At 41.2% G+C, this 14,852-nt stretch overlaps 1 protein-coding gene across 1 annotated transcript; it reads left to right on the forward strand.

Moving 5' to 3' along the window:
• The first annotated feature begins 469 nt into the window (after positions 1-469).
• On the forward strand, positions 470-11,586 carry LOC127846938 (proline-rich protein 36-like). The gene is made up of 4 exons (XM_052378377.1): positions 470-1,286; positions 4,145-4,273; positions 5,289-9,686; positions 10,268-11,586. Exons 1-4 carry the CDS (start codon positions 959-961, stop codon positions 10,438-10,440), a joined length of 5,028 nt encoding a protein of 1,675 aa, XP_052234337.1. The 5' UTR covers positions 470-958; the 3' UTR covers positions 10,441-11,586.
• The last annotated feature ends 3,266 nt before the right edge of the window (positions 11,587-14,852 follow it).

Below are 14,852 nucleotides of genomic sequence, written 5' to 3' on the forward strand. Positions count from 1 at the left end.
GCTTATGTGTCAAATATAAAAGATCATTGACTAATATATTATAACATCTCACTTGTACTGGATTCTAAACAAATATTTTATTTTCTCATCTTTCGATTATGCGCCTAAACAATTATGTTAACGAGTCAAACACAATAGTTGATAAAAGATCTGAAAGTAAATTGAATAAAAATATAATATTTACGTTATGTAGAATTCAATACAACTAAGTTAATGAAAACTCTGATAGAATAATAAAAATCATCAAAATTATCGGCCTACTTCATTGGAAGTTCCTTCCCAATCTAAATACTTTAATTCAATTTAAGTTTCAACCGAATTTTCATATATAAGCTTTTTTAGTATTGAGAACATGTTTTCAATAATGTAGATGTTTTTACTTGATATTTTCGCCATACAACATGACATAGGACTGTCTAAAATTCCTTAGGCTCTGTTTTTTTCAGAAACTGGTCAGCGATGTCCAGCATTGCATCTTCCGGTCAGAGGCCGGACATGCACAACTAATGATCACTGCCTACCCGACGCCATTTGCTGGGATAACCGTTGTTGCCGAAAACTAAGAGTTACCTCCCATGTTGACTCTCAAATACAGCGATCTCCAACGTTCCCGCCAAATATCCCCAGACCTGCACCCACGAATGTTCCTCGTCTACCGGAATTCAAACCCGATGGGCGACTGCATAGACCTGAAGCGGTGTTTCTTCCAAATGGGAACAACGTTAATGTAGACGCGCCGGGCAATGCACACACGTTTTCGTTTAGTAATGAGTTACCCCAATTTCCTAATCCACCATCATTGCCTCAACCTGATAATAATCCGGTAAACAATTTCGAACCACTTCGGCAGCAACCAATTGATTTTCCAAACAGACAACATTTTCCGCCTTTGAGCGGAAACCATGTACAGGACGCTTGGAATTTCCAGCCAACGCAGCCTATCCCGACATTTCAACCAATGGCAAACCCGCCTATAAATAATACACCAATCAGAACGCAGAATAATCCTCGGTCTGAACCAGTAAACACGGCTCAAAGCAAGCCAATCGGAATTTCGTTTATGAATAACCCACCAATGATACAACCGGATAGTCAAACTAGACGTCGTTCAAATGGTCCGATTCCGAAAGCAGATCAGCCAATAATATCACAGCCTTTAAATAATAATCCAATCACGAAGCCGGATATACCAAAGGCAAAACCAGCATTTCCGAATCCTCCAGTTGGTGAAATTCCTGCTGTAAAAAGGCAACCAACGCAGAATGTCGACATCCCAAGAACGAAAGGTAAAGTATATTTTGATTTGTGAACAATTTACACAAGAGAGTATTGTCTCACGTTTTGTAATCTTCTAAAAGTAAATATGTCTTATAAGAACATTATTTACATGAAAAAAAATCCCAGTGGGAGTTGAAGTATATAAAACAAATATAGTCCTCTTGTAATATAAGACAATTAGTCATCTTGGAATCAGTGGTCTACTAGTAGTACTGCACACAAGGCCCCTCACCCAGTGGGCATCCAACGTTGCTGCAACGTTGTATTTAGGTTTCATTCGAACGTTGCAGTTTGGTTGTACCAATGGTCTATATGAAAATTTTCCCGACGTTTCCCCCCCCCCCCCCAAAAAAAAATAAAAATATTTACTGCCAACCGGTCTTTCGATTAGTATTGGCAGTTATGGACATTTTTGAGTTCGTTTCTTAGAAAGAACCATTATTTGATGTCTATAGAGTAGTTAATGAAACGCTCCCCGAACCAACCAACTCCCGATCGCTAGGCGGACACCTCATCCACTACAACACGGCGACAGTTGAAAGTTTCAGACAAAAATGTTGACTATTTATTTTATTTTTTGAAACTTTGAAACTAGATTCTACCATCTTAATGCATAAACACAACTTTAAAAAATATTTTATCCAGCGATTTTGAGTTAAATTTCATCTTTAGCATCTTTAAGTTTAAGCAACTGATCTGTACAATTTAAAAAAATGAATTTCTAAAATTTACAAGAAATCATATTTTCATTGATGTAATGCATGAACTGTATTATTATAAAGTACGATTCCTACTCGGAGAGCGTTTTATTATCTCCTCTTTAGACACCAAGTACTGGTTCTTTCTAGGAAACAGACTCGACAGTGTGCATATCCGCCGACAATACTCGAAAGAGCGGTTGGCACTGCAGTAAATAGTTGTTTTTTGTTTAATGCAACCTAAATACAACGTTGCAGCAACGTTTGCAAAAAAACGTCGGGAAAACTTTAATATACACCATTGTAACAACCAAACTGCAACGTTTGAATGCAACCTAAATACAACATTGCAGCAACGTTTGGAGAAAAAGTCGGAAAAACTTTCATATACACAATTGTGACAACCAAACTGCAACGTTTGAATGCAACCTAAATACAACGCTGCAGCAACGTTTGGAAAAAAACGTCGGGAAAACTTTCATATACACCAATGTGACAACCAAACTGCAACGTTTGAATGCAACCTAAATACAACTTTGCAACAACGCTTGGTTGCCCACTGGATTTAAAAGTGCACAATTGCCTATAAGCAACGTTGTTGAAACGTCCTTTTCAAACGTTCGACCGACGTTTCGCGTGCAACGTTGCAGAAACGTTCGGAAGTGGTTACTAATGTTGCAACCAGAATGCAACGTTTCTGAAACGTCCTTGCAACGTAATGATGAAACGTTCTGGTAACGTTTTGTATGCAACGTTATGGCAACGTTCGGTAATGGTTGCCGACGTTGCGACCTAATTATAACGTTTCGGCAACGTTCGCACAACGTTTGATGCCCACTGGGTATCAGGCATGCGCAATAGTAGTTCATGTACTTAAAAATATACTGCTACCACTGATAAACACAAATTTGTTGAGGAACCATTAATACAGGCTTATTATGTATAACCGCATTAATTGTCAATGTTCCCGTTTGAACTATGAAGTAATTGCAATAATTTCCACGAAAGTCTAAAACAAGAAATGTACATAAAAGAACAATGTATTTTGTTCAGCGTTGAAATTAATACCGTATGACTAACGTAAAGTACAGAGGAACAAGATGATCGATTAAGTTGTTACCAGGAGCCCATATACAGAAAACATAAGTTGTCATTACTACTGTAAATAGTGTACCGGTATTCATGCTTTTAACTTGTGTAAGTATTATTGAACTTTATTTTACATGCAGGAAGATGTCATAGAGCATTACAACAAAGTAATAACAAATACTGGAGAAGTCGATAAAAAGATGTAACGGTAATTTTACCGAATTAAACAAAAATCGATCCACATATCCAAAATAAATGAATATTTACAGGATTTGTTTAATAAATTACGCATTAATATAATTGGGTTTACGGATCATCGTTTCGTTATAGGAGTGTGTATAAGAGCATAAGTGAAAATACACGTATTACTATTAGTAAACCCTTACCGTTGCTCTATTATACAATTATTTTCATATGTTATTTCATAAACTATTTTTAATAATCGTCTATCATACAATGTATATATGTATGTATTTATTTAGACCTTGCGGTCAATGATAACCCATGAAAGTGCAAGCACTTCTTTGCAATGGGGTCCTTTGGTTTTCTGAAGAGACAGCAAGCAGAAGAGATAGTATTGGGATACAAGGAATCCGGGTGCGATACCGTAGCTCTTTGCGAAAAGATACCTTGGTTCTTTTACGTGCTCAGTGTACAGCACCGATACACGCGAGAATTACCTGGGCTTCATACCAGTTCATCTCTAGTTGAGTGGGAAACACTTGAAGCATTTCTGAAATGTCAAGTGACCCGACCGGGAATTGAACCGGGGACCTCTGGAATGGTAGGCCAGAGTGTTACCACTCGACCACCGTACCACCGATACATAGCGAATTTATTTTGTCATTCATTATATGCCATTTTTTTGTCGATTTTTTTTAAAAGGTTGCCGCTTCGGGGCCCTTGTTAATGGCATAGGCCCTTAAAGTACAGACAATGACGACGGATACGTGTATATGCATCAACGTAAAAGGTCCAGACGACCGTAAATAGGTCTAGGCCTTTGACAAAAACACAAATCCGTTTAATGGTATCAAATGCTTTTTATTACACCCAATTTCTGTGACTTCATTTTGCAGGGAAACCCGCCTCGTGCCCCATCGGATATCACGAGATTCGTGGCTTCACGTGCACCACGTGTCCGGCAAGTGCACGATGTATACAAGACACGTGCTGTGAGCTCGAGTCAATTGCCATACCAACAAAAAGTAAGCAAATACTTCATGGGCCCATCCATGTAAAGTGAATATTGACGAGTACCGGTAATAAAAAATATTATTTGCTGTGTTGACAAATTATTTCGTTTTAAGATACTAAACTGTAGTGAGCATAAATGGATGCGCTTACGCACATTTGCCCTTTTTAAATTGAGAGCACAACATAGTTATGAATCGAGTTTACGCATTTATGCCTAGCGTCCTGAAAAAAGGACATTGCAAACAGCGTAGACCCAGATGAGACGCCGCATAATGCGGCGTCTCATCTGGGTATGCGCTGTTTGCTTAAAGAAATTTCTGTAAGAAATATTCTAAATATAGAAATAAATATACCAGACACCCCTACTTTTGGAAATAAATTGATCCAATTTAGAAGGGTGGGAGAGTCCACTAGGCATAAATGGGTTAAGTAACGGCATGAACATATATTTAGTTTAACGCAAGGTGTTTCTGAAATATGTTTGTGGATAACTCTTTTTCCCTTATATCATCCACGTTTTCATCTGACGGTGTCTAATATTAAGTTGTAGCTCTTGTAGTTTATGTTGGTTTTCTGTCTGAAGCTTAAACAATGTCATGGATGTTACGTTTAATGGAAGCTGGTGAACATAACATATGCAAAAGGTTTGCGATAGTTTTCTCTTTAAACATGAAATAACAAACGTTCCATTATGAGTAATATATTAACGGTAGTTAATGCAAATATAAAAAGTTCGCAATAATTAGGGTAATATTAGCGAGCTATAAATATTAATTTAAACTATCCAATGTGACAAGTATCCAAATCAAAAACTATATACTTATTTTATTTTTACATTTTTATTACACATGCAAATGACAGAAAAATTCACTATTAAATGTTTTAGCAAAGAAATTATTAATTTACATACGCACATGTCACCTGTCAATAATACCCGCAAGGGGAGTTAGACAGTATAGATAGATACATAGACATGTATTTATGTTAAATTTTTCCATAATACTAAATGAGCACTTTTATTTTCAGCTCCCACCGCGAAAGAATTTGTCCTGCGCGTTCCTATTCAACCAACAGCACCAACACTCAACAACAACACACAACACACGGTGTTAGTTGTTATCCCTAACAATCAACCACAACCCTCATTACCCTTAATCTACCAGCCACTATTGCATACACAATTACCACAACAACCGGTGGCGAAATCACTTATTATCCCTAGCGCTAGACCACCGCATGTTTTCCACACATCGGGCCAAACGCCTTTGACAAATCAAACACACCCAAAAATTAACCAAATTTTACCGCCAACACAAATGCCCGATGTCTTAACCGCAACGGTCTTTTCACCATGGAACGTCAGTTCGCCAGTTCAGCATGTTGATTCAAACCAAAATCAAGCATTCAATGTCATTCATCCTGCAAATCCCATCCCCTCATTATTTAAACAGCAACCCCCAGTCACCGATTCACCAATAAAGGCATTGCCATCGACACAAAATCCTGGCCTTCAACTTGCTTTTAACGCTAACCCAATTGTTTCGTCTTTTATTCCCATAAACGCCAATCTCACAAACCCGGCTCCTAACAACCCACTGTCCCAAAATTTAACCTTATTTCCAACGTCTCGTCCATTACCTTCAACCACACCTCCCCTATCGCCTATTCAGCCTGTGCTACCCACCCTAATCAAAACTATCCCGACGTCATTGCCCCAAACTATTAACAATATACCAAATCGATTTCCAATGCTTCCCCCACTTATCAATAATCCACCTTTGCTCCCCAACTTACCCCCTCTGATAAACAATTTACCCGCTTTACCCCCTACTCTTAACAATCTACCGACATTGTTACCAACTTTGCCGACCCCTGAAAATAATGTGCCACACCAGTTACAAACTGTAGTTCCCCCTATCAACAATCTACCAACTGTGCCACCAACATTACCCTCTCCTGTAAACACAAATCCGACGCTAATACCAACAGTATTATCTCCTTTTAATAACGTTCCAACCCAAGCACCAACTTTACCACCCTTTGTAAACATTAAACCAACACAGCTTAAATTTTCACCAACTCCTGTACAAAATCAGTTACCAACTGTAATGCCTCCAGTCAATAAAGAGATTTTTCGACCATCCAACCTACCGCCTTCGATTAATACTTTACCCTTTTCCTCCCCAACACAGCATATGCCTGTGCAGAATTTACCACCCTTTGTCCCCTCTAAAATGCCACGCATACTCAACTTACCGATGCAACCAATTCCAACATTCCCTTCTTTAGCCCCTACCTTGACCCCACCAAAACCGAATCTACCAGTACAAACCCCTAATGTTCCGCACCATAATGTACCATTCTTACATAATGTACCCCCAATATCTCCAACTAATCCTTTTTTGCAGATACCAAACCAAACTGCCATTTACTCTCCTCTACAACTAGGTCAGATGAATCCGGTTTTAATACCCTCTGATGTCAGCAAAATACCAACACAGCTACCAACTTTATCCCCTCTAATCAATAATGTTCCTTCTTTGAAACCAAAATTACAACTACCTGTAAACAGTGTTCCAACACAGTTACCTTCTTTACTAACTCATGTCAACGATGTATCCATTCAGCCACCGACATTACCACCTTTGGTTAATTCGTTCCCTTTACCGTCCCAAAATTTACCGCTGCCCCTACAAAACGTATCTCACACTCTCCCCTCTAAACAACCAGACATACCCAATTCACAATTTCAGCCGAGACCAACAGTTGTTCCTTTATCTTCTAGCTCGTCGCCAATGTTGAACCATTATCAACCGAATCGACCTCTGATAGCTCCTAGCATGCCACAACCTATACCACAGAATGTCCCCGTCGAACCAAACTTATCACCGATATCGCATAACAAGCCTTCGTTGTCCGGTCCCAGCCTAACCGGCATTCACCCTCCACAGCACCCAGACCCAATTACACCGGTTTTATTTCCCAGCGATCTTTTACATCCATCAAACACAGCCAATCAAAAACCTTCAAATTTATCACCTGGTGAGGGTTCCACATTCATCCCACCTCCACCCGCAACAGTCCCGGATCTGATCCCGCCGATTCTAAAGGCTTTCCCGTTCTCATTTACCCTTCCAAATACGCCATCATCCCCCACTATTTTCCCTCCAATGTTTCCCACAAACCCGATCCTAAATCCCGTCTCCACGCGACCGCCATTAATGGAAACGCAACCGCAAGCAATTAAACAACCGTCCCTTCCTTTAGAACCTATTTCAATCGTCAACTTGACAAAATTACTTCCAGTTATACCTAAAGAATTAAGTTTCCTGCCAACAAATACGATCAGTACGACACCAATCCCCATACCTCTATCTCTGCCTGATATTCCACTACAAACCGTACCTTCCCTACGACCGATTTATCCCGACCCAGGTGTCAATTCTATCGCTACCTTACCGCCAATTATACCGAATGTACCACTACCCACACCGTCTGAACCCGTGCGACCAGACTTAAAACAAAATCCAATGGAACCACTTCCACCAAACATAATACAAGACAACATTACTCAAAGCAAACTTGCTCCACAAAATCCAACACAAATCCCGCTAGTACATAACACGCTAGGTTTCGTCGTTGAGAAAGTTGCTGATTCCACAACAATAGGACCATTACCCTTACCAGGGCAACAACCGCTACCAAATATCACACCACCACCACCACATATTTTCCCTAATCTCATCACACAACCCCCTTTCCCATCACTGAATATTACACAACCATGGGGACTGCCACAGCAATCGACAACTGTACACCTTCCTGAACCAACAAAACCGATTATTCCCCCGTTTTCGTCCAAGCCGATATTCCCCCCTTTTTCTGCAAAACCAATAATACCTCCATACCCTCCAAAGCAGACAACATCAACAGCCCCATTACTTCCAACGGTTACCCCACCATTATTTTTGCCAGTGAACAACCAATTAATTCCCAGAACAACGTCTCCTCCACTTTTGTACCCACCAATGTTCCCACCGCATTCGTTCCCACCTACAACGAACACAACTTTCCCTCCAACACTTCCCACTCTGAATGGTGTAACTGTACCTGCCGCTGGACATTTCCTTCTTTTACCAACCCCGGCAACACTTACACCACTTTTGCCCCCAACTTTCCCCTCTCTGCCTCCTGCTAACCTCTCCCAACGGCTGCCACCCCACTTCACATCTGTAAACTCATTATTTGACTGGTTAAACGTCACGGTTCCACCTGCCTCGTGGGATAACCCACTGAATACACCTCCAACACTTCCCACTCTGAATGGCGTAACTGTACCTGCCGCTGGAAATTTCCTTCTTTCACCAACCCCGGCAACACTTACACCACTTTTGCCCCCGACTGTCCCCTCTCAACCTTCTGCTAACCTCTCCCAAGGGCTGCCACCCCCCTTCACACCTGTAAACTGGTTGAACGTCACTGTCCTACCTGCCTCGTGGGATAACCCACTGAATACACCTTCCAATACTACTGTCGCCAACAGTATGTACCCAATTCCGACGACGCAGCTAGTACCTCTTAATGCAAATCCCGACATTCAACCAGTAAACGCTGGGCCATCGCAAAATATCCCAATGGTTCCGCCACTGATACCCGCACTAACAACATTGTCACATTTCATTAACAACTCACCTTTAACTTTACAACCAACTGTTCCACCCCTCAACGGCGTACCGGTAGTTGCTCAGCAGCCGCACACCGCGTCTCCCCCGCCGATTTTACCCCCAAGCACACTTCGCCCATATCCTGGTACTTTTAAACCCATAAACGTCACCGTTCCTCCGCAGTATATGGCCACAACACCATACTACTGGTGGGACACCAATACTACGGTATCTTACAACGGTTCATTCGAGTTCGCACCGTTCAACGATTCTTATCCGATATCTACACCAGAAAACACTACATTCTATTGGAATCAACCTCCAACTTCCGGTAACAAAACGTTCGCAGTGGACGTTCAGCCACTTACACCTCCGATAGCACCGAAACCCCACAAGTCATTTGAGCCCAATGTCCCTAATAATGGAATGAACCCTAATACTATGCAAGTTTCCACTACAGTTTTTCCAGACTTCAATTCAACTTCTAATCATTCGTCATTCACAACACAGTTTTACACAAACTTTACATCAAACTTCGATCACTACGCAACGACGACAATGGCGCCAATAGTACCTGCAAAGCAACATCCACTTCTGGTTCCGTCTGGAAGGACAACTCTCCAAGCACCAGTCGTCGAGAGTTGTCCCACTGGGGAAACCACGATTCCGGGACTTTCATGCGATGCTATGTATAGCTGTCCAGAAGGCAGCAGGTGCCGCGGAGGAATATGCTGTATTCCGTCAAACATTGTCCAAGTCCGTAAGTGACCGTTCCGCATCATTTACAAGCAATTAAGATAAACGCTCATACATATCATAACCGGAATATTTTTTACATTTTTTAAAGCAACATGTTAATTTATGTCATATATGTACATTCATAGCTATACTTGTTTATGGTTCGCCCTATTATCATAAAGTTAAAACTTAGGTGAACCATAATCACATTGAGTATGCATTTTAAATAAATAATAATGCATTAACAATATTTTTCATTGCAAATTTTGAACGCCTATTGTATGGTAAGTCTAACGTCCCTTTGTTTTGGCGAAGCCTTTATCTGTCGAGTTTTGTTAAGTTATAAGCTGGTTCGTTTGTGGCAAAAAGATGTTTCCTTCTTATCGCTTTGATCAGGTATTTGCTGTTTTGGCGTTTTGTCCCTAAAATAGTTGAATGACAAAAGAAAACAAAAGAAGTGCCGTATCTATCATGTCTATCGCGGGCTAAACTATATTAACAAATAAACACCGTTGTCTAGGTCGCACATTTATATCCACAGTGTTTGTGAAAATTACCTCCCTTTCTTTCTGCAGAATTCAGTATTATACACCATTGTTTCAGCGGTGTGTCCGATTGGATTCATGAGCCAGAATGTCTGCCCGCGTCCTCATCCACCGGATGAATGCTCCATAAACGAGGATTGTGGAATGTCAATGGTCTGCTGTCTAAACGACTGCGGCCGCCGCGTTTGTAAACCGGCATATACACCGGAACACATCATCCCGAGAAAATAGTGCGCTGAAATACCTGATATGCTTTGACGTGTGTTAAATTCCACAAATGAATAAGTGAAAAATCCATGTGGAAAAAACATGATTTGGTTGTTTATACCGAATTATGTTATATATTTTGGTGTAAATATAATGCATGTTTGCTCAATTTTATTTCACCGGACACGTATAGATAACGGAAGATATGTTATTTTAGGTGTTTTGGTATTAAAATGAAATATGTTAAATATCCTGAGGCATGTTTATTGTCCCAAATATTATATTTACTGACTGACTTTACCCGGAAAAGTTTGTTCGGAAGGAACAGTTGATAAATCGCAAGACTAATCAAGTTGCATGTGTATGACTACAGTAAGGTCTATTTTTCGGTGTGCTGTTTCGAAGCAGTGCATTTGATGGCATCTGAAAACACGTCAAGCTTAACTGTGTGCCGTTCAATGGCCAGAAACATTTTTAAAGGTAGTCCCGAAACTGTAAAATATATCGTTCGACGGTGTAAGACTTACGATATACCTGTCGAGGACAGATGCGAAGTCAACTAGAGCGTAAAGCGTTTAAGTATACGTTTTGATCGACGTTTGCACACGAAAGGCGTTAAAACAGTTTGCCAGATGACAGAAATATTGACAATTTATGACAGTATAAAGAAGCGCTCTGTAACTGTTTGTACTGGTTTGATGAATTGAAAGCGCATGTGCACAATTGAGACTGAAAACGATGTATATGTTTGATAAATATATGAAATATATTCGTTCTACTACTTTTGCAGGATTAAATTTAACTTAATCTTGCATAAGAACGGGTACATATGATTTTCACTGTTTCGAATTTTCGTAAAATATTTGAGTAAATGTGCTTTTTGGGGTGATTGGTTTGACTCGTTTTCAGTTTAAAGGAGGATCTCTACGGTATTTCAACCACAATACAAACAATATTTAAACCATTTAAATTCAATGAACAATGTTTAATAATAATTACTCAAGTCGCTATAGGTTATTCTGCTGGCACTATAGGGTATATTGCGCTACCTTAACTAAAATATAAATGTTTACCACAATGCTAAACATGATACTGATTAATGTGTTGGTTCGGGTGCTGTGTCGATTTATGGTATGCTGTTATTGCATATGAATGTTTATTGCGATGAGCTGTATGCTTAAGCCAAAATAAAATATTCTGTTCTGTTCTGTTGTCAAGACCCAGCCTTTTGTACATTCAAGAGATCAGCGCCAGGCCCCGTTTCTTTCTACTTTTTTAGGAATAATTGGCATTAGTCTTCTAAACGATGGAATATTTCATAAATTGTCGTTATCGGACAAACAACTTGATTTAATTTCTAATTTGCCCTCACAACATATGGAGAAAACATTTTAGCGTTTACTGGAATACGACAAATAATGAAGAAAAGTGTAGTGAATGCCCTGGTCCCGTTACCGAGTACTCATGCGTACAGCGGTAATTTCATTTATAGGTAAAATAATATACACTTATTCAAATATTTTTTTTGAAAATGTACTGTTTTAGAGATGTCTCTTTAATATACTCAGTTGTGTAGTTGTTGTTCGCGAAAATAAGTGTTCACTTGTTTCGACCGATGTTTTGCAGGACAAATTTCAGTGAACAAACAAGTGTCGCTTTCATGTATTATTTTTTAAAATAATACACCAATATTTACGTTATACTGCTGTTTTGTTTTATTTGAAAGGTGTCTATTGAAACAAAAGCCGAACACATGATAATCAATGCGATACCAAGTAACCAAAGCGTAGTTTACCATCATTTAAAGACCCAGTGTAATCCTTCTTTATATTACCCCCATCCCGTGTATGTGTATAAGAAGTTATGAGGTCTTTCCGCGCCTGAGGCTTTATTTGAGGAAAAAAGGTTAACCAACGCATTCGAACCAAATTAACTTTAATAGACTCACGAACATTAAGGCGAATTTTAAATTTGGGCTGCAATTTCCTTTTTAAATGTTATTAATAGATTTTCAATTTTGGTGCGTCTTGCGCTGTGGAAAAAAACCCGGATACCCTTGAAAAAAACCCATCTGTTCATTATGGCGACCACTAACCAAACTCACATGCACTGGTAGCGGGAGGTTGAACCGTGGTCCCTTGGTGAAAAGTGCGTGTACCCAACACTGAGCCTATTAGCCCCCCTAAAATCCCGTATATAATACCACCGCGTACTGGCACCCTACTGTGGCCACATAGCATAGGACCGTTCTAAGCAGCGGGGGTCAAAATACAAAAGGAGCGGAAACGGTTACAACTCAGGTGGGAGAAATGATTAATAGTTAAGACATTGTATGATGGACCAATACACTGATTGAAAACGCAATGAAGGGGCCGGTAATTCATTTAACTGGACCTGTTTTGATGGGTAAGAAGTAAAAAAGAAATATCAAATGTTTGATAAATCAGTATTGTATGGAATTTTGCTTCGTTGGACCATTCGCCAAGGATGGTCCCAAGCCTGCGTTGAAAAAGGAGGAGGGTTGGGCGTGGGGCTGGCAACTCCACCCCGTGAAAAAAATGCTTGCTACGGAAACGACAACAATGGAACAAGCGACAAACGGCGCCAGGAGTGAAGCAGACCAGGCAACTGGACTTATGAAGGATGGGGATCAAAGCCGCAAGGACGTCCCCACCCCGATAGTGGAACTCTTGACGCCAAAGCGATGGATCAGAGTTGGATGTTGGAACGTGCGAACAATCTACCAGACTGGAAAGCTAGCGCAAGTGGTGAGTGAGCTGAACCAAACAGAAACAGGAATGGACTGGCTCTGGCAAGCAGAAGGTGAGTTCCGGAGAAGTCATCATCTGGTCAGGAAGAACTGACAATGACCACCGGGAAGGAGTTGCCGTCATCATCAGCAATAGCAAGGCCAACACCGTGCTACAGTGGAAACCTATGAACGAGCGCCTGATGTACGTCAGGATGAACTCAAAGTACGCCAAGCTGTTTGTTGTTGTGGGCTACGCACCAATTAATGACGCGGAAGAGGACAAGGATGCATTCTACGACGCCCTTCAAAATGTTTTAGAGGACATCCCCCTACACAACGTGCTGATGTTGCTCGGCGACTTCAATGCTATGGTTGGCTGCGACAACAAAGACAGAGAGAGGACCATGGGAAGACATGGAGTGGGTGTGATCACCGACAACGGGGATATACTAGTTAACTTCTGCCAACAGAACGACTTGGTCATAGGAGGGACCCTGATCGCGCACAAGGAGATCCACAAACTTACATGGACATCACCAGACGGCAGGACCCAGAACAAGATCGACCACATCATCATCAACGGTCGGTGAAGGCACTCTCTGCAGGACGTGCGAGTGATGCGACATGCAGACATCGGCAGCGACCATAGTCTTCTGGTGGCCAAGGTGACTTTGAAGCTCAGGAAAGCCAAGACAATGGACATCAAGAACCAACGCTACGATGTGGTCAAGTTGAAAGACCCAAAAGTGAACGAAGAGTTTAGGGTAACCCTCACAAATAGATTTAGTATTTTGGAAAATGAGGCAGCACTGACCATCGAAGGCTTCAATAGAGTAATGAAAGAGACAAGAGAGGAAGTTCTAGGCTCCAGAAAGAGCCAGAAGACAGACTGAATCTCAGAAGAAACATGGTCTCATATAGAAGAAAGAAGACAGATCAAAAAGAGACTGTTGGACACCAAATCCCTAAGACTTAAGGAAAGAATTTCAAAGGAAGATAGTGAGAAAGACAAGGTGGTGAAGAAATCAGCCAGAGGAGACAAGCGGAGGTACATAGAGAGGCTGGCAGAGGAGACGGAGACAGCAGCCGAGCACAATGACATGAAGACAGTGTATCAGAACACCAGGAAGCTGAAGGGCAACTACGGCCAGCACAATGACCTTCCTGTGAGAGCTGAAGACGGAACTCATGTCACTGTGGAAGAGGAGAAGCTGAAGAGATGGAAGCAACACTTCGAGTCCATCTTAACCGCCCAGACCTACCAACCCTCGCCAGAAGCTGAAGAGGACCTTGACATCAACCTCGGCAACATCACTGTAAAGGAAGTCAATGAAGCCATCCATAAGCTGAAGAATGGGAAGACGCCTGGCGACGATGGAGTGTGCCCTGAGATGCTGAAAGCAGAAGTCACAGTGACACCGCAGCTTCTTTGCCAGATTCTTCAAAAGATTTGGGACTGTAAAGAAGCGCCAAGCGAATGGAAGACCATCGTCAAACTGCCCAAGAAAGGAGACCTGAGGAACTCTAAAAACTGGCGAGGCATCACTTTACAATCTCTCACCAGTAAGATCTTCAGCCGCATCCTCCTCCAACGCATCTCAACAGCAGTGGACAGTATCCTTCGCCAGGAACAGGCAGGCTTCAGGAAAGACAAGTCCTGCATCGACCACATCTCTGTCCTGAG

The sequence above is a fragment of the Dreissena polymorpha genome, chromosome 10, assembly GCF_020536995.1.
Source record: "Dreissena polymorpha isolate Duluth1 chromosome 10, UMN_Dpol_1.0, whole genome shotgun sequence".
In the NCBI taxonomy this organism is placed as follows: Eukaryota; Metazoa; Mollusca; class Bivalvia; order Myida; family Dreissenidae; genus Dreissena; species Dreissena polymorpha.